This window comes from Pygocentrus nattereri, chromosome 11 (genome assembly GCF_015220715.1).
Source record: "Pygocentrus nattereri isolate fPygNat1 chromosome 11, fPygNat1.pri, whole genome shotgun sequence".
Taxonomy (NCBI): Eukaryota; Metazoa; Chordata; class Actinopteri; order Characiformes; family Serrasalmidae; genus Pygocentrus; species Pygocentrus nattereri.
The window spans coordinates 34,872,903-34,896,896 of record NC_051221.1 but is presented as its reverse complement, the minus strand read 5'-3'; the positions used below and the strand labels follow the sequence as shown (position 1 = coordinate 34,896,896).

The following is a 23,994-nucleotide window of genomic DNA, read 5'->3' as shown; positions in this document are numbered from 1 at the left end:
AAGATGATGAAGGCAGTGTTAACCCTTAGAAGCTGCAGTTATAAGCAGTGCTAACAAAAGAATGTCAGCCGTTCCTTCCGCCAAATTATAGTTCCTTCACGAGTGGCTTGTTGCTACGTCAGAGTAATGAGCTCTGCTCATTCGCTGCACAGCTGGCAGTTCGTTCTACCGGGTCCTTACACTAAATTTTTAAACTGATTTTTACAATTTTTAAAAATCGTCAGCAGCTGTGACAGAACACCTAAACAACCTGGAATTAGCCAAAAATGAACAGAATACCATTCGCCAACCGTCTCATCTTCAGAGTCTGACCAGTCAGACAGAGTCATAAAACTGCCACGATATCACGTTTATCCCAGTTTTGTGAATTTTTGCTAGATCAACATTAATGTTGTTTTGTTCCAGCCAGTCTGTAAAACATCTAACAGCCCATTTTGTGTGGTGAATGGTATTCGGCTCATTTCTGGGTAATTCCAGGTTGTTTAAGCATTGTTCTGTCACAGCTGCCAACTGAAAAACTGCTCAGTGGTATTGACAGTTTCAGAATTTAGTATAGTCTCATCTTCAGAGTCTGACCTAAATGGCCATAGATCAAATGCAATCTCAAAAATACCCATTTTCTGTTTGCAAAGTAAGAAGTGAAAAAGCTCAAATGGCTTGAGCGTCTCCTACATCTGTCAAAGCCGTTGCTTAGCAACAGAGTCTCAGCGGAGTGATACAATGTTTGTGAAAAAAAACTTGCTGTTATGGCAAACTATTAGCAGGGTTAGAGCATTTCTCAACCAATCAGCTTGTGTGGCTGAAACTTACTATCGTATAAAGGCGGATATAAAAACATGTACGTTTTTGTGACATCACAAAAACAATTCAGTCCAAACTCAGTGTTCTGCCAGCTTAGTTTTTGTATATGCGCTGTATGAACCAGATGCTAAACAGTATGTTTACACATTTTGACAATTCTCACACACCATTGTGTTCAAAAGTTTGAGCTGTCCCAATCAAATGACATTTTGTTGATTTTTTTAAGTGAAAATAAGTACAGAGAACACATTTGAATACACAATACTGTTTATTGGTTGAATTGAACATAGGAGGATGAAGAGTGTGCAAAAGTTACAGCTTATTTTCTGTTTGTTGTTTTTTCCTCATTATGTTAAACTTGGCAAATAGGTTGTGGAAACTTTTCAGGAAAAAAATGCCATAAGAAAAAAAACAAAAAGAGCTAAAAGTCATGTCACCAGGGGTGCTCAAACTTTTATACAACTGTATTAAATCAAACCCTTGATTTGCAAAAAGGGGGATATTTGCTTTTCTGATGAGTGGGTCCTGTAAATGTTAATATAATGTACATATACATAGTAATGTATATCAACATAACTTGATCTGGTCTGCGTCTGAGCGAACAAGCCAGGTACCATGCAGTACCATCTCTCTTCACCTTCTGACGTCTGTGTTTAAAGGTGTGGCTTAGAGAGCCAGGAGGGTTTGAAGCATGGACGGCTATCTGTGTACTCATAACAAAAGCCTGCCAAACAAACAATTGGCTCTATGAAGGGAGGTACACCGCAGGAAAAGCTTTCTATGACCAAAAGCGAAAATGATCCTTTGTCATCACAATGGATCTCTCTGATTGTGGACCACAATAATAAAATAATCAGAGACAGAAGCCAACAGATGAGAGCAGAAGTATGAGATAATGAATGCAATTTGTCTGTTGCGAAAGGCACAGTGTCAGTGTCTGTGTGTGTGCTGTGTGCTGCATGTGAGCGTAATGCATTAATGGATGACTATGTAATGTGATGCGAGTGCATGCGTGGAGGGAATGCTGTATGTGTTCTATATTGGTACGCTGGTGGAATATGTAACATGAGTGAGTTGTGGTGAGGTTTCGGTTCAGAGGGTTGTATTGATTTCTAAGCAGAAGTCAGACTGTGTCCATGCAGAGTGTAACATATAAGTCCAAAAACACAAAAAATTTGAAACATGCTTTTGTTGTCTTTCAATTCTTGACGGATGAAAAATAGGACACTGGAAACTTAAAAATGCGTGGTGTTTTTTGCAACTCTGACAGCTGAAGTGTTGGGCTCCACCACCTTTACGAGGCGAGGGGACATTGCCAAGTGGATTCAAAATGAGTGCATTGAAGATAAAACCTTCGCTGACTGGATATCGCCCACATTTCCCTGCAAAGAAGCAGGCGCCTGCCTACGTGAGCAAATATAGTGAGCTGAGTTAAAGCAAATAATTGGATGAAAATATCACCCAGAATACAACAACAACAAAAAAAAGGCACTGAAGCGTAGACAGTGCTTTCATTATCGTCCTCTTCATCATGCAGGTTATAGAGCCCAGCACCCGCTTGTCAAAAAAAAAAAAAAAACTGTCAGTGTTGTGTTTTATTTTCATGACAAAAGGTAAAAACAGAAAACTGGATCATGTAGACCAATTGCTCAGCTCTAAACTTAAAGAACTTTGGTGTTATTATTGCTGTTTTGCTTCACTTTTCAAATGTAATTACGTAATCATTACATAATAAATAACATTTGTAACTGTACATTTCTGGCACTTTTTGTTAAAATAATACAATAAAATGACAAAAATATAAAATATAACAAGGACACAGTGTCACTGATGTGAAGTAATTATTTTTTAAAGTGCCAATAGCACCCCATTGTGGAGAAACATTAGCCTGCTAAACGTGAGTGAGTGAGTGAGTGAGTGAGTGAGTGAGTGAGTGAGTGAGTGAGTGAGTGAGTGAGTGAGTGAGCGAGTGAGTGAGTGAAATTACTCAGTGAAATTATTTCATTTTACTTCTTAGCTTTTGTGTGGCGTTATACGCTAAAAATAATCATAATTTATTCGTACATGGCCATTTTGCAGCCTTCCTGTATTCCTTAGAATCAAACAGGTTGTTTTTTTGTGACTCTGCATTTGAGACTGACAAACAAAAATACAACAGAGCTGATTGGCTGTCCTATGTTGCACCTCCTTAAAAAAGTCATCAGGGCTAAACACTCCTTATAACTTCAGTGTGAAAGGATAGGGCTAAGCTACTGTTAAGGCCACTGCACGCTGCACAGCATCCACAAATTCGAGACCATTGTTTATAATGGATATATGCGCACGAGTGCTGAAACTCAATGGTGATCATTCTGAGCAGTTTCACAATTTCTCAGTGCATCACAGCACACATGTGGTTTGAAATAGACAAAGAAAAAGGCAGCCAGTCTTTTATGTAAACAGGCAAATGCTAATGGTAAGTTACCTCAGTTAACATTACTTTCCTAGACTTTTTCAGCTCGAAAAACAGTTTGTGAAGAGGTACTAAACTGATATCAAGTGTGATAAGTGATACACTTTATTTCATTCAATTTATATGAGTAGAGTGTAAAAATGAACTTGAACCTAGGTTTAATTCACTCTTCCCTCTGGCATTCCAGAGCAGCACTCTGCTACCCAGTCAGCACATTTTTCTCAACTCATTTTTAACCATTCATGGTTTGTTCTGGCCAAAAAAACTGCTTGGTTCTCAGCCCAAATGTGGCCCAAATCTGGCCCAACTACATTGCTGGTTCGTAACATTCACTCCAGAATTGTCCCACAAATGTAGACAAGAGGCAAAACGATATGAAGTATTGGAAATTGTTTTATTTTCTAGTTTTCTGTTTACTTTCCTTTTCTTTAATTCTTATTCATTGTTAAACAGTATTAATGCTGAAGGGTTTAAGAAGCCACCTCCATTTCTGTTCTCATGGTTGGAACAATTACACCAAATGGCTGTACAACACCCCCAATGAGGATGTCCTGGGTCAGAACACAATAAGGTATTTACAACAGGATTCAAATGTCCCACTCTGTTCTGTATGACTCGATTGGGGGTAAGGGGTCAGTGGCATAGCGTAAAAGCGGTGTGTCTGAACTGCTGTTCAGATTGGGGTGAGACTAAGGCATACCAAGTGCTCTCTTTTTAATAAAACCATCATTATTTATGCAAACCCGGCTTTCCTGAATCTCTTCCATAGCAAGATCAAAGATTTACAACAGAAGCTGTCCAGAATCTGGCCCTATTTTGGCCCACATGCCTAGGATTTACCCAGTAGCTAACCAACACTCATATAGGAAAGTCAGAATCGACCCAAAACTGTGCTATCTGGGTGCTTGATGCTGCTTGATGTTACATGATGCTGTGTATAGTGGCCTTTAATAGGCAAACATATGACATTACAATAACAGTGAATTCAAAACAAGGTGTTTCTGCAGCTTAGTTTCCATATATGGAATAGATTGGGGAGTGAATGGTATGTTTTTTACATTTTAGCAATGATTACATACCACATGAAACTCCAGATAGTGAGACACATTTTGTTTTCCATGATAGAGGCCCTTTCAATCCTTTTCATAGGCTCCAGTTTTCTATTTTCTTGTTCTAGGCAAAAAAAAACAAAAATGAAATGGTAATGCATTACATGGACCCATCATGAAGCAGTGTTGCGTGTAGAGTTCATAGCAATTGTGCTAACAAACATGCTGGGCTGAGATTTACGTCTGCATGTCTTTCTCTGTAGGAGTTCAGCATGTACTGTAAGTATGTTAAATACTGTATGGCAAACATCCAGAGAAAGGCTTACAAGAGCAATGCTTTACAAGTTATCATAAATCCATGCAAATAGAGATTTTATAGCAGCATTCTTAGGAGACTCCTCCACCCCCACCTCGCTCGCCCTGCTCTCGTGCTCCGCATTTCAAAGTGTGCTGGAAATTGGATTTGGAGTGAGTATGGCGGTGCATGCAACACCCCATTTCAGTTTTACCACAGCCTGTCTACTGTGCTTCTTTCCTCATCCAGAGTTCAATATATCTAACACAGGTCAAGATACAAAACAAACTTGCCCCGCTGCAATAATGTTCATCTGTGTAATTGTACAGTAGTTATTATTCATTACTAGATTCTGTACTCTCAAATCACTTTTGGGCCCCTAAACAAGAGTGTTAGGGTAGTTACTCAAAAAAGTAATCCAGTACAAATGAATTACTTCTTTCAAACTGTAATGGGATTATTTTACTCATTACTTTCTAGGAAAAGTAATCTTAATACTCGTTACTTCTGCCGTAATCAGAGGTGGACGAAGTACACAAATCATGTACTTGAGTTGAAGTAGAGATACACAAGGTAAAATATCACTCCAGTAAAAGTAGAAGTCCTTACTCTAGACCTCAACTTGAGTAAAAGTACAAAAGTATTTGCCTTCAAATGTACTTAAGTATAAAGTAAAAGTACTAAAAGAGTAATTCTGGCTCTGATGTCCTGTTATCATTTTTGTAACAAGACTCGCTTCATGAACTCATTTCAGGTGAAAGTCCTCCAGCGTCTCTCTTGGTAAACCAGTCTTTTAATAGAACGTAATTAATTAGTGACGCTGGCATCTATTAAAATGATCATAAGCACAAAACACTGAAGGTAAACAGTTTCCATCAGGGAGAACCGAGTGGCTCTGAAATCACTTTTTACACACAAGCAAAGTTTCAGTTTAAGATTACTTTGTAAATTAGTTTCAAGTTGAATAAAAACTGGCTTTAAACTTAGGATCATAAATAAGCTTCCTTTACTGTGTTGATCTGTAGGTCTCTGTACCAATAAATCTGTACCAATTGGAAAGCACAGGGGAAATTTAATAGTCTTTTTAAGTAATTTGTTTGTAAAGACACTCCTGACTTTACTCTTAAGAAGATACAGCCAGTTACACTTCATTACAACTGTAACACGGTCAGTTGACGCAGGTAATGCATATGCATACTTACATACTTTATATATACACCTATACATAAATTATGTAAGTATGCACATTACACACACATATATATATATATATATATATATATATATATATATACAAATTACATTCATCATGAACTATAAACAGTTGTAAAGGACAACAGACATTATGTCAAAGCATTTACAGCATATATATATATATATATATACATATATATATATATATATATATATATATATATATATATAAGAACATTTGTGAGGATTTATGTTCAAAAAATGGCCAAATTGTTTTATTTGTGACCCTTTTCCAGCAATGTTCTCTTTGTTACTGTGCCGAAAGGCATATGAAATGGTATGAGGTCTGTTCTGATTGGCTGTCCTGTATTGTGTCTCATTCAAAAAGCAGTCTGGGCTGAAACATTCCTTATAATGTCTGTGCAAATGGGCAGGACTAAACTGCTCTTAGCTTAAAAGCTGGATATGTAAATGAGTTGTGACATCAAAGAAACAATGGATTCACAACAAGCTGTTTTTTGCAGCTTAGTCTCCATATACAGAGTTTAAGGATTGGGTGAATGGTAGGTTTTGAAACTTTAATAATGTTTACGCATTACCTGAGATATATGAGTAATGTGTGTACAATTATTCACAGTAAGTAAGTAAATGTAAACTGACTACAAGATTTTAACCTGTAATACTGTATTTGTTAGAGGCAAAAGTCATCACATTACTGTAATGTGCTACTTTATACCACGTCACCCCAACATTGCAAAAGATCCCTTTAATGGAGGGTTTTTTTATAGAGGTATTCTAATTTTGTTTTAGCCAAATCGATATCTGTTATCGATAGAGTACAATCAGTCAACACAGTTAATGATTAAGACTCATTTCATTATACTTAGTAAAGGAACAGAGCAGCTCTTGACCCTTGCTGCAGCAACTGCCCATTGACTTCTACTATAAGTGTGAGCTGAGTCAGTGGGTTATCTGTTCACTCTAAGTAGAAATTATTGTCCATGGCAACTGACTGTACTCTATAGACATGGCAGGTAGAGCTCAGGTTGAGTATTCCTATAAAGAACCATCCATTGAAAGATTCTATAGCAAGCCAAAGGCTGTCCTCCTATGGAAATGCTCTAAAAAAGCGAGTGCATAATTAACATAAAAGCTCTGATTTTATGTATAGAGCTTCTCAGTTATAGCCATGCCATGTGACCTGACTTCAATTTATAGGCATTGCTGTGCTACTACAGCCTGCTTTGAAAGATGCCCATAATCCTGGCTGCCCTTGAAGTCGTGTGTACAAATTTGCATTTACCAGAAAACCTCTAAAAACCTCTGAATGAGTGATCCCTGCTGCGGTGCTTAATGCGAGTGTCACCCAGCCTCCCCTGGGTGTGCCTGAGAAATGAGAGGATGAGATTCGATTGGCTCCAGATTAGATGAGTGCCGTGCCGAGATTGGCCGGAAACATCTTTTATAGCAGCTTCTGGCATCATCGGCCTATTGTCTCTGCAAAAAGGCGACGGCCGGTGAGACGCGATAAATTGCGGTCTTGTGGAGGGAGGAAATAGCTGTGTGCTGGGCATTGTTCGAGCCTGGCGGGGAGAGAAGTGTCTGGCAGCTCTGAGGCTCTGAGGTGAAGGTGATGGAAGCTCACAGAGGGAACACATTAGTCAGCTGCTCCTGCAGGAGAGAGAGTGAGAGAGAGAAACAGAGAGAGAGAGAGAGAGCGCAAGAGCGCGCGAGAGAGCGTGAGAGAGAGAGAGAGAGAGAGAGAGAGAGAGAGAGAGAGGGGGGATCTCAGCAGTGCAGGTAAACATGTCAATAAAAAGCAGAGTCAGGGTGGCACGGCAAAATAATAATCTGTCTGAGTCCTTCTAGGCTATGCGTTACACTCTTAGAAAAAAGCTCTCTCTGCTGTAGGGTTCTCTAAGATATTTTGATACCTAGAACATAAAGATCAAGGGATGTGGAAGTATAGGGTTCTCTAAATTCTATACCCTAACTCAAAGGTTTCTCACCATATCACTTCTGTGGCATTTATTTCATCATAATTTGATAGCACACCTTCATGACGAATGAATTCATCTATCCATGCTGTGACCACAAATGCCATTATAAATAAGAACTATAGCAATCCTCCACTTAAGTTGCCACATAACTTGAGTTCACAGCAGAAGCAGACTATGTTGCTGTAGCTTATCTTAACTAGGTTAATGAAGAAATTATACAAAAAAAAGCCTTTAATATATACATCAAATAAATATCATTTGAAATGAATAACAAACTCTAAATGTAGATATTAAATGAAAGTTTAGTTTTACCTAAAGCTGAAGGAGATTTTTGCCAAAATCAAGCTTGTCTAGTCTAGCAACAGTTGCTAGGAAAGAATGCATTTGTGGGGGGAGCATGGATAGGTACTATTATGGTTTCTAGTGTGTTAGCCATGTTGTAGTGTCGTTCAAGTTCAGATCTATAAATCTTTAGGTTGGTTATGGCCCACTCAGTTCACTATTTTGTCATCCGTTCCGAACACAGTGCGTGTGTACCATCTCCATAGCTTGTAGTATAACTTCAAGAATTCCCATCTCACTGTAAAGAACCCAAATTATCCTCTCATGAGGCCACCAGCTGCATTCAGAACAACATTAACCCACAATAAACCTTTTTTTTTAAATGTTTTATTTATCAACTTCAAAAAAGTACAACAAATAAAAGGCAGACTAGCCTAGATATGAATTTACAACCATTCGTCACTGTGTTTGCACACTGTGAAATTAGACCTCTGCATTTAACCCATCCATGCAGTGAAACACCTACATACATGCACACTAGTGAACACACACACTAGGGGGCAGTGAGCAGTGAGCAGACTTGCCTGGAGCAGTGGGTAGCCCTATCCTCGGCACCCGGGGAGCAATTGGGGGTTGTCTTGCTCAAGGGCACTTCTGTCATGGGCTGTCAGCCAAGGGGATCGAACCGGCAACCTTCTGGTCACAGGGCTGGTTCCCTAACTTCCAGCCCACGACTGCATAGTTTGCGTAGTTACCAAGTTAGTTGTACACGCATTTGCCAAGCATGAGGCAACAGTCTAAGACAAAAATAACAGAAGAAATTCACTTTAAAAGAAACCCTTTTAGCAAATCTCTTTGGAGCGTATATCCTCACAATGTCACGTTCTCTCCTCTCCTCTCCTCTCCTCTCCTTTGCCAATGTAGGCACACTGCCTCTTCCACCGCCCCCCCACCAAAAAAGGTCTAATTTGCAGCTAAGTCAAGCGCTGAGCCCTGAACTACATATTACAGGTCACGCTGACCTTCTTTGCACTGAGTAGAGCAAAAGAGCATGACTTTGGAGTGAGAATAGCTGATACAATTCAGTATGCAAACCTTCACAGCACTCATGGGCTACAGCTGCTATTAGAGCTTAATGTCATTCTGAGGCCTGCATACAGTTAAAGGGGAATTCTACCATTTTGTTTTCAGCATAATTCAGTTCCGCATAAATAAACAACCAGTCAGACTACCTTCATGTAAAATCATACATTGCAGAGAAACTTACAGTCTTTGATTTCTTTACATTGAGGGATGGGGGGGTAGGAACCAGAGGTTTACTATTGTTGGTTAACTATCCAAAGCCACCAGTGAACCTACACATGCCCGCTGGGTATGTTTTAGAACACCCACCTTGAATGGATTAAAAAAAACATTCTTAATACTCTCCATCCTCCAAAAGTGTCAAAACTACCGTAAAACAACATCTCAGACGTTTGGCAGCATGTTCATAATCATTCAGCGGAACAACTTTCCACATCAAATTGCTCAAAGTGAACGAATAACAGTTGCACTATACAGAAAGAAAAAGCACAGAAGTTTTTTTTAAAGTTTTTATTACCCGATCTTTATAGAACAAGTAAAAGAAAATGTCCCAACTCAATTATGCTATAAATGTGCTGTAACTGTTTCTGATATAGAGGGATAAGTCTATGGACATTCTGCTTTTTGATTTCTATTTTCGGTTGTTAGTCTCCTTGTGGGGTCTGGTCTGCTCCCCTGTGCCTGACACATTAATTCTAATCAGTGGGCCTTCGATTACCTTGGACAGTTGTGCTCCTTGTGCTACCGTTATTTCGAAAGAAGTAATGAAAAACAATCGAATGAGGTGGCAAAGGCCCGGAACCAGCTCCGTGCAGGGATCATACCGGCCATATGCCCTCCCTAGAGCTTTCATTGCGAAATCTCTCTCTCTCTTTCTCTCTGGTTAGTGCTCAGTGTAGCTGAGAGAGCTGTTGACTTGACTGTGCAATTAAGTTCAGTCAGTGTACTGCAGAGAAAGCTGGGGCATATTTCCCCAGTGGAGTGGTTTTGTCGTCCAGGCCACTGCTGCCAGCTCTTGAGCAAATAGCTTTAAAAGCAACCTTTCCTCAAAACAATGGACTACGACCATCTTGCATGCTTTTCACCATGCTTCCGCTATAAATGCACTGCATAAGACAGAAATAGGCACATACGCACACTCCCCCACAGAGCAGGTGACTGCTTTGCATATCCAGACATGATGTTATGTGCGCATGAGTGGGTTATGGGTTTGTAGTAATCCATAATCACCTCATCTGTTAATGCATACGTGGCTGAAGCGATGGCTTTGATCCAGACATGTCTATGGGCACAATTTCCTGAATGAGTCCTTAATCTGATTTACACCTAAAAGGAGCGAAAAATCACTCTGTGTGAGTACCCGGTGCATGAACACGCGAGTGTGTGCGGATGGAGGACCGGTGACCTCTATCAGAACAGACAGCTGTTATTTTATTTGAGACTGCCTGTTTATGCGGCTTGCTGCTATTGTTTTCTTCCAGAGAGCTCTCTTGAGCAGATGCTTGAGAGCTTCCTGTGAGTGTTTTTAAGACATGGCTTTTCTGAAAGAATTCTCCTTCTTTGAGTCCAACAGTGCCATCAGGTCCTCAGAAGCAGTACTGCAGCCCTGACTGAAGCCACTGTCCCACAGCCTCTCAAACACTGCACAGGTTCCCAGTATGGCAGAGCCAGCCCATTTAGCTCTGTTACGCTGATATAAAGACGGGTGGATTTGTTCACATAGGGGGTGTAGGTGGTCCTCCCTCTCTGCGCTTTTTGACTGAATAGATTTTTTTCTCCTTTACTAATTAATAACACTTGCAGACTATATATTAATCCTGCTAAGTGGACACATTAAGAGTGAATTCAACACTGTAGGTGTTAATTCAACCCCCAGGTCTAGTGGAATGGTGGATACATGTTATGTCTCTCTCTTGTGACTTCATCTAAATGATCTCCTTCTTTGACCATTTTGGCGGGTGAGAAGAGAATTCTACCGAGGTTTCTGCACAAGAACAGTCACTGATCTAAAAAGCTTCTAGAGAGGAATTGTTCGCAGTGGGGGTGATAGGAACCAGACGTCTGAAGAGTTTAATGCCTCTAAAAGCTCTAAAAGGTTGCATGACATAGTTGTGAATAGCTGCATGATTCACTGATTTATCATTTTTGAGACGGTTTGCGCTTAAAACATTTAAAATATTAAAAATATATACATAGCAAAATTCCATTCATTGCGGAGAGATACATGCAGGGCGTTGTGAGGCAAAATAGTTCCATCATCAATATACATACAGAGGACTGAGTTAGATTCACTGGCCATTTAAGAGAGTACGTAAAATGGCTATATTTGCGTCGACGGAGCATTTCACGCGTTTTTTGTGTACATCTCAACGATTGAATAATATATTTAAAAAGAATTTCAAGTAAAAAAATATATATACTAAAGTTCTGAAGGTGGCACATTTACAGATGTGAGCTTGCCAAGCCGTGCGTGGGAAAATCTCTCTCTCTCTCTCTCTCTCTCTCTCTCTCTCTCATCCACTCCTTTTTCCGCTCCGGCGCTAGCAGGCGCTTTGAGAAGCCTTGCCTGAGTGGAAGAAAACCCGCCACCAACGAACAGCGATGAGCCCGCGGCCGCTGCGGTCCGTTCACTCTGAGTAGCGGGGCGTTCGTGTTTGCTTTACCGGTAGCCGAAGTGAGAGGGAGCGGTACAGAGCGGGTCTGTGTCCGCCGTGGCCCTGAGCTAGGGCGCTCGGTCCGGTGCAGCTCGGGGAGTCGCCTCTGTGACAGAGAGGGGAGAGAGAGAGAGAGGGGAGAGAGAGAGGATGCTTACAGACGGCGGGAGGTGAGTAGACTACGGACACGCTCTCCGGGCGAGAAACACACTCTCGGCAAAGAAACATTAGTGAGACTTTAACGTGTTTCGTGCGGGAGCGGAGCCGCCGGTATGAGCTAACGGAGTCGCTCAGGTAGCTAAACGGTCGTCGAAGAGCGTCTGAGGGTCTGAGGACTCGCTGCTCGGGTGTGCGGCGCTCCGGTGAAATAGGACGCTCTGAATGTCGAGGGGGGGCTCAGCGTTTTCATGTGTAAGACACGTTTTTCCTTCATGTGTGTCGACGTTTGAGAAGAATTCGCAGTGTGGTTTCAGTTTTTCTGTCAGAAACGGACGCGACATGGTTCTGCAGTGGAGCGCCACACGAACGCTGCAAGTTTAGAAATCATTCATCGCGAGCAACGCCTCACTGAGAGAGAGAGAGAGAGAGAGAGAGAGAGAGAGAGTGAGAGTGTACAGCCAGGCCACCATTAAGTGGGGGAGAATATGAAGAATACGAGATGTGCTCTTCTGTTTCACACAACAAAGTGTAGCTTAAAAGCTGAGCAGGCTGGTATGGACAGGCTCGAATGAAGTGTTGGTGTAACGTTACCGAGCGTGTCTTTCAGTTCGGCTGGTGTCTCGTTAAAACCTCCGCAGACTGTGTATGTGTTCCGAAAACATAGCCGAGGGGTAAAACGGCTAATTCTGTTAAGCCTGTTCCACAGCGTGGTTCAGTCCCCCTCGAGTCCTTGACATTGTCATTTGGTTTGAGGTAAACCGGGCGGCCGTGGTTGGTTTATGGAGGCGGCTTGTCCTGTGGTGAAGAGCGGCGGTGCCGGTCCTCTTCAGCCCGCTTTATGGAAGCGGCAGCGCGGGGAAATAGCTGATAGATGCTTGCGGTTCCGTTCAGATATTCACTATAGTATCAGTGCTGCTTGGATTGTCATTGTTAGCTCAAAAAATGATGGCAAATTCTTTCTCTCGTGGGTGAAATCAGTTGGACTTCATGTTTTGTAGTTGTCTCCATGGCTGGAGCACAGCAGTGCTTCCCCACTCCAGGCTTCTCACAGTATTGCAAATGTATGGCTTATATTATGTTCTTATAAAACATGCATGATATTGATTTGTGAAGTAAGATATGACTGTCTGTTTGTTGGTCTCCCTGTCTTTGTGGACTGAATGAAACTTAACTGCTTAACTAGCTTGCTGAGTAAATCACTTTTGGACCTGCTGCTGTCTGAGATCTGCCACATGCTGTTCCCATGAACAATCAATACAAAGGAACTCCGTCTGATGTCAATAGCTGAATGGAGTGCCTCTATGTAAATATCATAATTGCTTTCCAGTTAACTGTTCTCAGCACCTCCAGTAGTGTCTGAGTACTGCTCACTGTGGTGCTTCTTTGCTCATTAAAGGGAGGTGTTTTCTGGTTGGCTGACAGTGGACATCTTTGGCATTGAAGTTCATATCGCACAATTCAGGGGATGGGGAAAGGTAGAGAAAAAGGACCTAGGGTGATGGCAGATGCTGCGCATGGCTGCTCAGGATCCTGATTCAAAGTGTGAAGATCTCTGAATGTAGGCTGTTGTAAGCCAACAGTGTTTTGGATTGACCACCTGCTTGTATTTGTTGAGGAATATGAGGAAGCCAACATGGCTAAGTGGCAGCTGCATACAAAGCATGTTCACATGATGTCCCTGCATTCTAGTTCCATTCAGAGGTGGTGGGAGTCCAGCTATTTCTTTACAGGTGGGCTTAATTCAGTTGTAAATTACCAGGGCTTGAGACAAAGCAGCCTGCTGGCATGAACAGCTAGTTCAATGCCCTACCTTTACGCTTCTGTTGAACAAAACCAATGATTAGTGCTTAGATATGTTTTAGGACTCTATTTATGTTTATAGTGTCACAAAATCACTAAAATTTCATGAATTTTGCATTCTTGAAGGGCCCGTGTCTTGGAAACGTGTTTTTCTCTCACTTTTTAAAAAGAAAAGATATTAATGTATCTAAATACTGTTCAAATCTCAAAGTGTACCACTCACTCCCCAGTCCATACCTTCCATATGTGGAAACTCAACTGCAAAAACAGCCATTTCCATCCATCCATCCATCCATCCATCCATTTGCTAAGCTGCTTCTCCGTCAGGGTCGCGTGGGGGGGGGGGGGGGGGGGGGGTTGTGCTGGAGCCTATCTCAGGAGGATACACCCTGGACAGTTCGCCAGTCCATCGCAGGGCAGACAGACAGACAGACACAGACAGTCATTCACACACTCACACCTAGGGGCAATTTAGCATGTCCAATCGGCCTGAATGCATGTCTTTGGACTGTGGGAGGAAACTGGAGAACCAGTATATATTTTATAATGTCAATAAAACCAATGCATTTTAATCAAGGATGCACAAATATAGGAATTGTGGGCCATTGCCAATATCCATTTTTTTCTAAGTAACACATTTTTATTTGCAGTAAAATGAATAAAATAACATTTTAGCGCAGTAGGCCAGCATCACCTTCTGCTTTTCCGGAGTACATTAAATGCTTCGCCAGATATCAGTTTAAAATATCTGTCAAATCTAAACGTCCGTCCGATGCCAGTATCTGTTTTTCAGGAAATCTCCGTTGATACTGATATGATTCTGCATCCCTGATTTACATCATATCCGCCTCTTCCGTCTCCAGTAGTTTAGTCTCATCCATTCACACTGAAGTTATGCAGGGTGTTTTAGCCTGTACTGCTTTTTGAATGAGACACATTACCTGGCAGCCAATCTGAGCAGAGATTGTCAGTCCTAAAGGCACAGTCTTATAAAAAGCCTGTTTAAAATGTAGGATAGAGGCCTTTGCTTTAAAGTAGAATCCTGGCTGATTGCATGCAAACCAGGTAAGGCACAAACTGACACAGACCGAGCATCAAAGCAGACATTGTGCTTGAATGTTTCACCAGCATCTCTATAAGCTCTATAAGGGGGCACAGGGGATTGGTGTGTGGCACGTGGCCTGGTCTGCTGTCTTATGATCATGGGTGACATACAATATGGTGCAGTAATCCCAAACGTGTGAGTCAAAGAACCTTATCCTGCGTGCACTTCTTGCTAGGTAGTTCCCATGTGTGCGTGGCAAACGTTTGTTATGCAGTGGCTTCGTTACTGCTGTGCAGAGCTATGAAGTTCTGAGTGATATAAATTCCTTATTCTATAAACATCTACGCCAGCCGCTTTGTTGTGAAGCCCTCAGGCAAAATATGGTAAAGAGACTCCTGCTCCTGAAGTCATTGTGTTAGGTAGAGTGAGGAAGGGGGTCTTTTAACTCCACTCAAAGCTGCATGCACCCCATAGCTTTGTTTATCCTCGGTGGCCCTCTTTAAATCACAGCAACAGCAGGCGCCCCGCGCTGCATCCGAAAGCAGACATGCACTGCAGCCAGAGGCCTGGAGAGCGACCGGGGCGAGACGCTGAGAGGAGGCTAATTTCAGGATGTTGAGTTTTTCATGGCAGGCGCTGCTGGAGTCCTGCAGAGCCACACCGCTCCCAGAGATCTCTTAGCATCCCCCGTCCCTCGAGCTCAAAGCCCGGGCTTGATGGGAGATGGGTGTGTTTTCTTCAGAGCTGGGAGTTTTATCTTCCCTCGGCTGTTGGCGTTTTAGCTGTCTGCTTCGCTCGGCTTGGAGAAAAAAAAAGAAAGAAAGGAAAAAAAGAAATACATCCTGGAAAAGAAAAGGGGGAGCTGTTGAGCAGGCATGCATGTCGCAAACATGACATTAATGCTTAATTTTAGGGCTGGTGAAAAGGTCTCTTAATACAAAGATCCTTATCTGTGTCTGCATTGATTTTCAGTCTGACCATATTACCGTGTTGCAAAAGGTCACTCCCACTCGCTCCCTGTCCCTTCAAAGCCAAATCACTTACAGTCACATTCTCGCAGAGAGAGAGAGAGAGAGAGAGAGAGGGGGGAAAATAGAGCAGCTTACCGCTAATCTTTAAATGAAATGCATTTCACCCGCCAGAGGAGCCCTGCTGAATAACTATTATTTTATCCATTAGTTTTGCTTAGTTGCCTGAAATTTAAATTGCTGTCTGTAGAGGGAACAGGCCGGCTTCAAATGCCTAAATTAAATTATTAAAATCATGGCTTTTGCAGTGCATTCTCAACATAGGGCTCTCTGTGCACTCTGTCTTGGTTTTGGTGAAGACTGAAGACCTGCACAGGCTTTTTAATTGTCATACATCACACATTTGCTTATTATGGTGGATTGTGTGGCTATTAATCTACTTTCATTATTTGACGTTTAGCTCATGCTTATGGACAGAAGAACAGATCTTGGGGGGATCTGGCATACACTAGACTAGGGCTGCAAGGATTAGTCAAGAAAGTCATGAGTGTCAGTTATAAAAAAAATGTTGACATGGATTTCTGTTGTTGTTGTTTACCTATATCTTCTATAAAAATTAATATTTTTTAATGATCCGTATGCTCATTCAGACAGATTGCGTTAGACTACAGGAAGCACTGGGTCGATACGGCAAATTTGATTTGCATAATATCAGAAAGATACTATGATAAACATAATTCCGCTCATTGTCAGAGCAGAAAAGGTTTATTAGAATGGACACAAAAATGATCAGTTTTTATAGCTCAATTAACATTGAATTTTTCTAAATTCAGTCTTTATCAGTACAAAACCCTTCGGATGTTAGTATTTTAAACATGACCTCATTTAGGATGTTTTGAAGGGAAGATTAATAACTATTCTGTGGAGGTTCTTTAACTGCAAAATGGTTATTCACACTCATTAAAACCTTCTTTCAGAGGTTCTTCAAGCAAGCAAAAGGACCACATCTGTGGCATTGCTCCAAAAGTCCGTTTGCCAGCCTGGTGCTAGCTTGTTTAAACAAAGTACTGAAGTACTGAAAACTGCTTGTAGTATTGCTGTATTGAGAAAGTATTGAAGTTGGATACATGAAACTCTGCTCACCTTCCCACCCACCCCGCAAAAGTATACTGACAGCCACACATGGCCCATTTTAATAATTTTCTAAATAATTCATATTGTATCTGTTTTTACTTATTTATATTTTTGGTTGCAAAGTATACTTAAATGACATTTTGCATGGCATAATACAAGTTACAGTACAGGTACAGTAAAAAAATGGCAGTGGTGTCACTTTGCTTAACCATAAATATGTTGATGATTGACATTTCATGCTTTGTACTGCACTAAATCCAATTAAGCATGACCAATTATGTTCTCTTTTTAATGAAACATGGAGTTGATCAGTGTTTTTAAGTGTTGATGATATATGATATGCGCAAAAATAGGGATGGGTATCAACAACTGGGGCATTCTCATATCTCTGACTACCTTAACCATTTCAAATGCAGAGCGAAGATATTCAAAACTGTGGGCTCACTTTACTGAATATATTGATAATGCAGCTGATTGCAATATATGGAATATATATGATGTTCAGATCAACTGGGTCATTTACGAAGCTTGTTAACTCTGTAAATCAGCATGTATAGTCAAGAGAACAAACAGCCTACAGTGGCTACAGGCTGAAAACAAAAGCACCGGTTAGGTTTTTTCCTTCTCCCAAACTCTGACCTCTACCTGTATTTGATCTCTTTAACCTAAAGTCTCAGTGAAAGTGAAACTAAGGAAGCCAAAATGAAACATTTCTTTTCCCACTGCACCACTTACACCACAGCATGGCTTTGCCACAATAAGTAAGGTTGTAGTTGCGTGTAAAGGGGTAACATCGGCATCGTCAAGGGATGCTTACAAATACTATGCTCTGAAGCCATTCAGCATGTTTGCTTTAGCAAAGTAGCTGCTGCACCTAGGTCTTCAGTGAAGCCTCCCAGTGTTATGACGAATTGTGCTACCCTGTCAGAATGCCCTACCGTATTTTACACAGATTCCTACATAAAACTCTAGGTAGGATATTTTGCTAGCTTAAATCACTTTATCAGAAATGCTGCCAGCATTGGAATTTTGAAGCTGAATTAGTGAAAATCCCAGTAGATCAGCAGTTTCTGAAATACTCAGACCAGCCCGTCTGGCACCAACAACCACGCCACGTTCAAAGTCACTTAAATCCCCTTTCTTCCCCATTCTGATGCTCAGTCTGCACTTCAGCAAGTTGTCTTGCACACCTCTACACGCCTAAATGCATTGAGTTGCAGTCATGTGATTGGCTGATTAGATATTTGTGTTAACAAGTAATTGAACAGATGTACCTAATAAAGTGGCTGGTGGGTGTATATGTGTGTGGGAAACACTGGTACTTGTCATACAGACTGAATGTTGATGGCAAAGTGAGAGGAAATAAAGACCCAGACAGACAGACAGAAGGCAAGACCCAGAATGTCTGTAGTGTGGGAGCTTCTCACCTGCAAAAGTAACAGTTTGATAGAACACAGCAACTGTGAAAGTGAAGAAAGTTACCTGTGTTAGAACACGTCTTCTCCCAGTTGGATTGGTTGATTAATTGGAGGAATTGTTGATAGGCTACTGCATTAACCTGTTATGGTTATTATGGTTAGTTGCAGTCGTAATGTAGACATTAGCATTCATGCTATATGTGTGGTGGAACATGCGGGAGTCTCTACGCTTTTGCCTTGAGTGACACCAGAGGTTCTGTAACGACCACTTAAGCCCCTCAAGCCCTTCTGTGCTCTTTCTGGAACATGTGCGGTTCTTGCCCAGCTCCACTGTGGTAAATGTTAATTAAGATAGAAGGCTTGATGGAATGGGTTTGAAATGTCAGACAGCAACGTGGACAAGGGCAAGGGCCCGATAATGTGGAGTGATTGGTTGTCATGTTGACCTGGAGGGCAGTCGACCTCAGATGCAGCGGGGTCCAGAGGAGCTCAGACAGGCTGGAGCGAGCTAGGCTAATTGCTTTCTACATGTGGGATTGTTATGGGAAAATGCACCCAGCCAATCTAACCGAGTCGTTCAAAAATGTTTCCGTCCCAAAAGTGCATGCCTGCCATGGCTCCAGGCCCTGAAGGCGAGGAACAATGGATACACTTTCAAATAGCAAAACACACACGATGATGATGCCGGGCGATGTGTTTCACTGTGGTATTTCCAGTAGCTGCACTCGTCTGTGTGTGTGTGTGTGCCGCAGTAAGAATGATAAAACTCTGTGTGATCTCTTGCCATTTCTAAAGCTCACTCCTCTCTGTACTGTCAAGCTCCATTATACTGTTACTACTGCATCAGGGAGAAAAACCCAAATGAAAAATCCCTTTCATTGAAATAGTTAAGACTTCGCCTCACAGAAAAAAATACTCTCTCTCTCTTTCTCTCTCTCTCTGTCTCTCTCTCTGTCTGTCGTTTTCTCTCTGTCTTTCTCCCTGTCCTTGCCCCATCTCTGCTGATGGTGATGCTGCCCCTCTTCCTTACTCTCTCTCTGTTTTTCACTATGCATCTCTGCATCTCTCTTTTTGTATTTCTCTCTATCCTTTCTCTCTCTTTCTCTCTCTCTCTCTCTCTCTCTCTCTCTCTTTCTCTGTCTCTCTCTCTCTCTCTCTGTCTCTCTCTCTCTCTCTATCCTGCTGTCTTTTTTGTCTGTTTTTCTCTCTGTCTTTGCTTCGTCTCTCACACATGTATAGGGTCCTTCTTCTCTCTTTTTGTATCTCTCTCTATCCTTCTTTCTCTCTCTTTCTCTCTCTCTCTCTCTCTCTCTCTCTCTCTGTCTGTCTTTGTGTCGTCTCTCTCACACATGTATAGGGTTAGGGTTTGAGGTTAAGAGAGGAGTAGTGCTTAGGAGGAATCCTGTGGAGTGTGTCTGAGTGAAGGGGGCTAGTGTGATCAGTATTCTTCTCAGGGCAGCAGATCGATGGTTGCTCTGCTGCTGCTGTAGCCGAGAGAATGAGGAGGCTACACCCATCATTTTAGGACAGTGTGATTGACATGTGCATGTGCAGTAGATCACAGAAGTTATAAATTACCGAGGGTTGTGCGTGGTTTCGTAGTCAGCATGAGGCTAGTTGGGGGGTCCGGTTGCATTTGAGATCAGTGTAAGTGCATGTGTGTCTGTGAGTATGTGCAGAGGAAAGGAGCTGAGGTAAGCACAGCCTTGCTAACGTGCTCCTTAATTGAATTTGTTTATTTATCTACAGCAGCCATGTTGATTTACGCTGCGTCCTAAATATGTCACCATGACAGCATCAATATTCATTATGTATCAACATCAGACAGGAATAAACATGAGGGGGGTAGGGGGGGGGAGGGCAAAGTGTAATTTGGTCATGCATGCTCCTTGTGCAGGCTCAGCTGGAGATCAGGGTGAGTTCAGCTGACAGAGATGGGTGAGGTTGAAACTCCTCACCCTAGGACTTTGCTCGGTGACAGTTCACTGAGTTTCCGTAGTGACAGCCTCCAGTGACGGAAGCTCATTTAATGCTGAAAACATTTTTCATTTATTGAGTTCTTTCATGCAAACCATAGCAAGGCTCTAAGATTCCCACGTGTGAGCATATCTGAGCTTTTAGCTGAGCCACATTGTTATATTTCAGACAGCTTCAGTTCTTATAGAATAAAACGAGTAAAATCATGTCTCAGCTCTCCTACGTCGGGCAATTCACAGTTCCGATCTTTGTTACTAGATCACAGTTGTGTGGCCAAAATGTTAGCCAGTGTCTACTTCAATAACAGTGACCAGGCATATTTGAATGCAATTGCCAATCCTGCTCCTCCTGACACAGTTGAGTAAAAAGAGAAAAAAAGAGAAACCTTTCTGACTTGGAGGCTGTTTGTAAGTAGGGATGCACCAGTACTACTCTGATACTGATACCTGACCCTTAAATAGCAGCTGATAGTGAGTACTGATACTAATATTGTAGATACTACATAAATGTGTATGCATTAAACCAGATGCACATTTGTGTATTTACCATATATATTTCATATTTACTATTATATAATTAGCTGCGATGGTGATCTGTCCAGGGTGTATCCTGCCTTCCACCCAGTGACTGCTGGGATAGGCTCCAGCTTTCCCTGAGACTCAGAAGGATAAGCGGCTTAAAAGATGTGTGTGCACATTATATAATTAGTAATACGAACTATATTAATAACAACCGAAGTAAATGTAAGAATATTATGGAACAGAGCTCAACAAAATATAGATAAACCTATGATGTGTCCACATAAGCACAAAGGAACTGCTCAGGCTCAACAAAAAAGGTCCTGGATGATGTTCAGCATCCTGATTTCTCTTGTCATTTTCATCCTGTTCACTCATACATCTCTGAGCATCAGACTGGAGTACATATTACAGTCACTCGCGCTGGAAGTAGCCGCAATTTTTTTGCGGATTCATCAAATTGATTGAAGCAACAGGTTGCAGGAAAACGCTGCCACGAGATATAGCTGACAGACGGAAGAGCACCACAGGCAAGGCTACAGGACACACAGGCCTGGCTTGCGGGCTGCTGTGCAAAAGGCTAAACCAAACAAAGCCATAAAGACTTACTTGTACCACTATTAAAAGTCCACAGATATGTGAAAATTGCTGTGTAATGAAATGGTTAAGGTGGAAACAAAGTCATTTACACACTGGTTTGTTGTGAAATGCTTTGTTCTACAGAAACAAGTCAGGATTGTTCGCAGTTGTAGTGAGAGAAAACTGATGTGTGAAGAGATTAATACCTCCAAAAGTTTCTGCATAGAAAGTTATTACATATCGCTGCTGTCGGAACAAAACCTCGTATCTCCAAAATGGCAACTTTTACAGGAGAAAGAAAAAACCTACTTTACTTTTACTTCAATGGAACCAGGCTTTTTTCCAAGTCATGGGCTTTTTCTTTTGGTCCAATCATGAAATTTACACGATATAGAAAACGAGGCTTTCAAATTTTATAAAAAACTGAAAAACGTCAAAAATGGAGACATGGATGGTTTTGTTCCAACAACTGCGACATACAGTAATATTACATATACAATGTAATATTACTTATTACATATAAGGGTTATGAATACATTTCCTGACATTGTTTTATAGAAATTTTGGTCCAAAAAGTTTATCAGTTTAGTTTAATCCTTTCATGGTGTAAGCGTGTTCTGGGGTAAAATAGTGCCCAATTAATTTTTATTAACGTAACGGTTGGGAGCGAGGAGGCGGACGCATACGCTGAGATAAGCGACTTTTACTGCGGGCAAATCCAAAAATCAGGGTCATAATGGTCTGCGGTGCGGTGACTGGCGCGGTGACTGGCGGCGGGTCTGGAGGCGCAGGCTTGCCGCGGGGTGCGGCCACAGGATCAGGCTTGCCACAGGGTGCAGCCACAGGATCAGGAACTCGGGCTGGGGACTGTTACTCCAGTCTGGAGGAACAAACAGAAACGGGACCCTCACGGCCGTTCCCAAGGTTCACTTGAGCTGTAGGCAGCTCGCAGTGGAGCTTGAGGATGAGCTGAGTACCACAGTAAGGGTTATCTGAATGTTCCTGCCGTCTAACCACATCTTGCGCTGCGGGTCGCTCCTCCCTGCAGCATTGCTCAAGACGGGCAGACCAAAGGCGCTTACCTGAGTGCTCGTCGTCCAAACTGAAGACGGGATGGTCCTTTGCCTTCATACGGGACCGACGAAACGCCCGTGTACCCTCAGCACCAGGGGATTCGCTCTCACTGGCTTGGCGGCGTTGGGGCGCGGGTAACTCGGGCTGCGTGGAAACAGCCAGAGTTTTGTCCCAACAGAACAGCTACATTTTAGTGTGTCGCTTACCTGCTGCGTCCTCTGTCGGCTGGTCTTTCTGTAACGGTTGAGAGCGAGGAGGTGGACACATACACTGAGATAAGCGACTTTTATTGTGGGCAAATCCAAAATCGGGGTCATAAGGGTCCAAAGTCAGATGGCCAACACGGAGAGATCTAAAGTCAGACATGACAAAAAGCACAGAAATCCAAAGTACTTCAAACAAACAACACAATCCAATAACACACAGTATAACCAGAACAAAGACCAGCAAAACAAAGGGCAAAGCACAGGGCTTAAATAACACGGTAAACAAGGGACAGGTGGGAAACAGGTGGAGACAGTCAGGGGTGGAGTCATGAAACGAGGGGGCTGGACTAAAAACAAAAACACAAGGGCCAAACCAAAACACAACATGAACACGTGGACAGGACTGGGAGGGGCCAATCATGACAATTAATTTTCCCATCATCAGCATTACATATAAAGTTGTGACAAAGTGTGCTCTTCTTCAACGGGCCTAGCACAGCAGATATTGATGGGCAGCTCCATAATTAAAACCCTAGGTAAGATTGGCTGATAGCTTAAAGCACATTAATCAGTAAAGCCCTCCAGCATTAAGAAACTGAAGGCAGCTTCTTGTTCAAATTTTACTTTTCCGCCTTAAACAGTGCAGCGGTTATTATAACGTTTCAGATGCCAGAATGTAACTGCTACACCATTTAAGGTGGGGCAAGAACACTTCGTATTGAAAGTGCACGTAGATAGACTTTAATGTTCACTCAGATTGTTATGCAAATAACAATAGCAACATAATTTGTAATGAAAAACTCTGTGTTAAATAGAAAACAATGCAGGATAGATGCATCTTCAAATGCTTGGTACCCACTGTATCTGCCAATGTTGATGCATACATTTTAGAAATTGAGAATAGGTCCACCTGCATTGGCTTTATAGAGAAATAATTTGATCAGGTTATAAATGCAGTAGAGCAAAATGCAGATGTTTCAGCACAGTAGTCCAGCACTGTCTAGACATCCTTGCTCTTCTGCAGTAAAATAAATATGTCATCAAATATCGGATTAAAATATTGGTCAAATCTGATAAAAAACCTAAACAGCTTTTTGCTATTTTTAGGCAAATCTATAGCAGTGTGAAGCTGATATACAACATGATCTGCATATTGAAAGAAAACACTCTACATGCTTCGAGAAAATGTTTGACATGATTTACTGCAACTTAAATCCACATATCATTCTGTCATATAAATCGTGCAACTTGATTGGCAGTCGCGTTAGATGGACATATATTGAAGATTTAGTGTAGTGCCATCAGT

At 41.8% G+C, this 23,994-nt stretch overlaps 1 protein-coding gene across 4 annotated transcripts in view; it reads left to right on the top strand.

The window, feature by feature from the left end:
- The window catches only part of lingo1a (leucine rich repeat and Ig domain containing 1a), a 159,608-nt gene that overhangs the window by 109,699 nt on the left and 25,915 nt on the right, over positions 1 to 23,994 (top strand). Inside the window, exon 1 of one of the 4 annotated variants that reach the window (XM_017714973.2) lies at positions 11,691 to 11,980. The exons of 2 other annotated variants lie outside the window; for them this stretch is intronic. Coding sequence is in view for 1 of the 2 variants with exons in the window: in XM_037542890.1 (XP_037398787.1) it covers positions 12,192 to 12,221 (30 nt within the window). In the remaining variant the exon portion in view is untranslated. Of the gene's footprint in view, positions 1 to 11,690; positions 11,981 to 12,065; positions 12,222 to 23,994 lie in introns of those variants that run through there. One more of the 4 variants, XM_037542890.1, reaches the window with a different exon arrangement.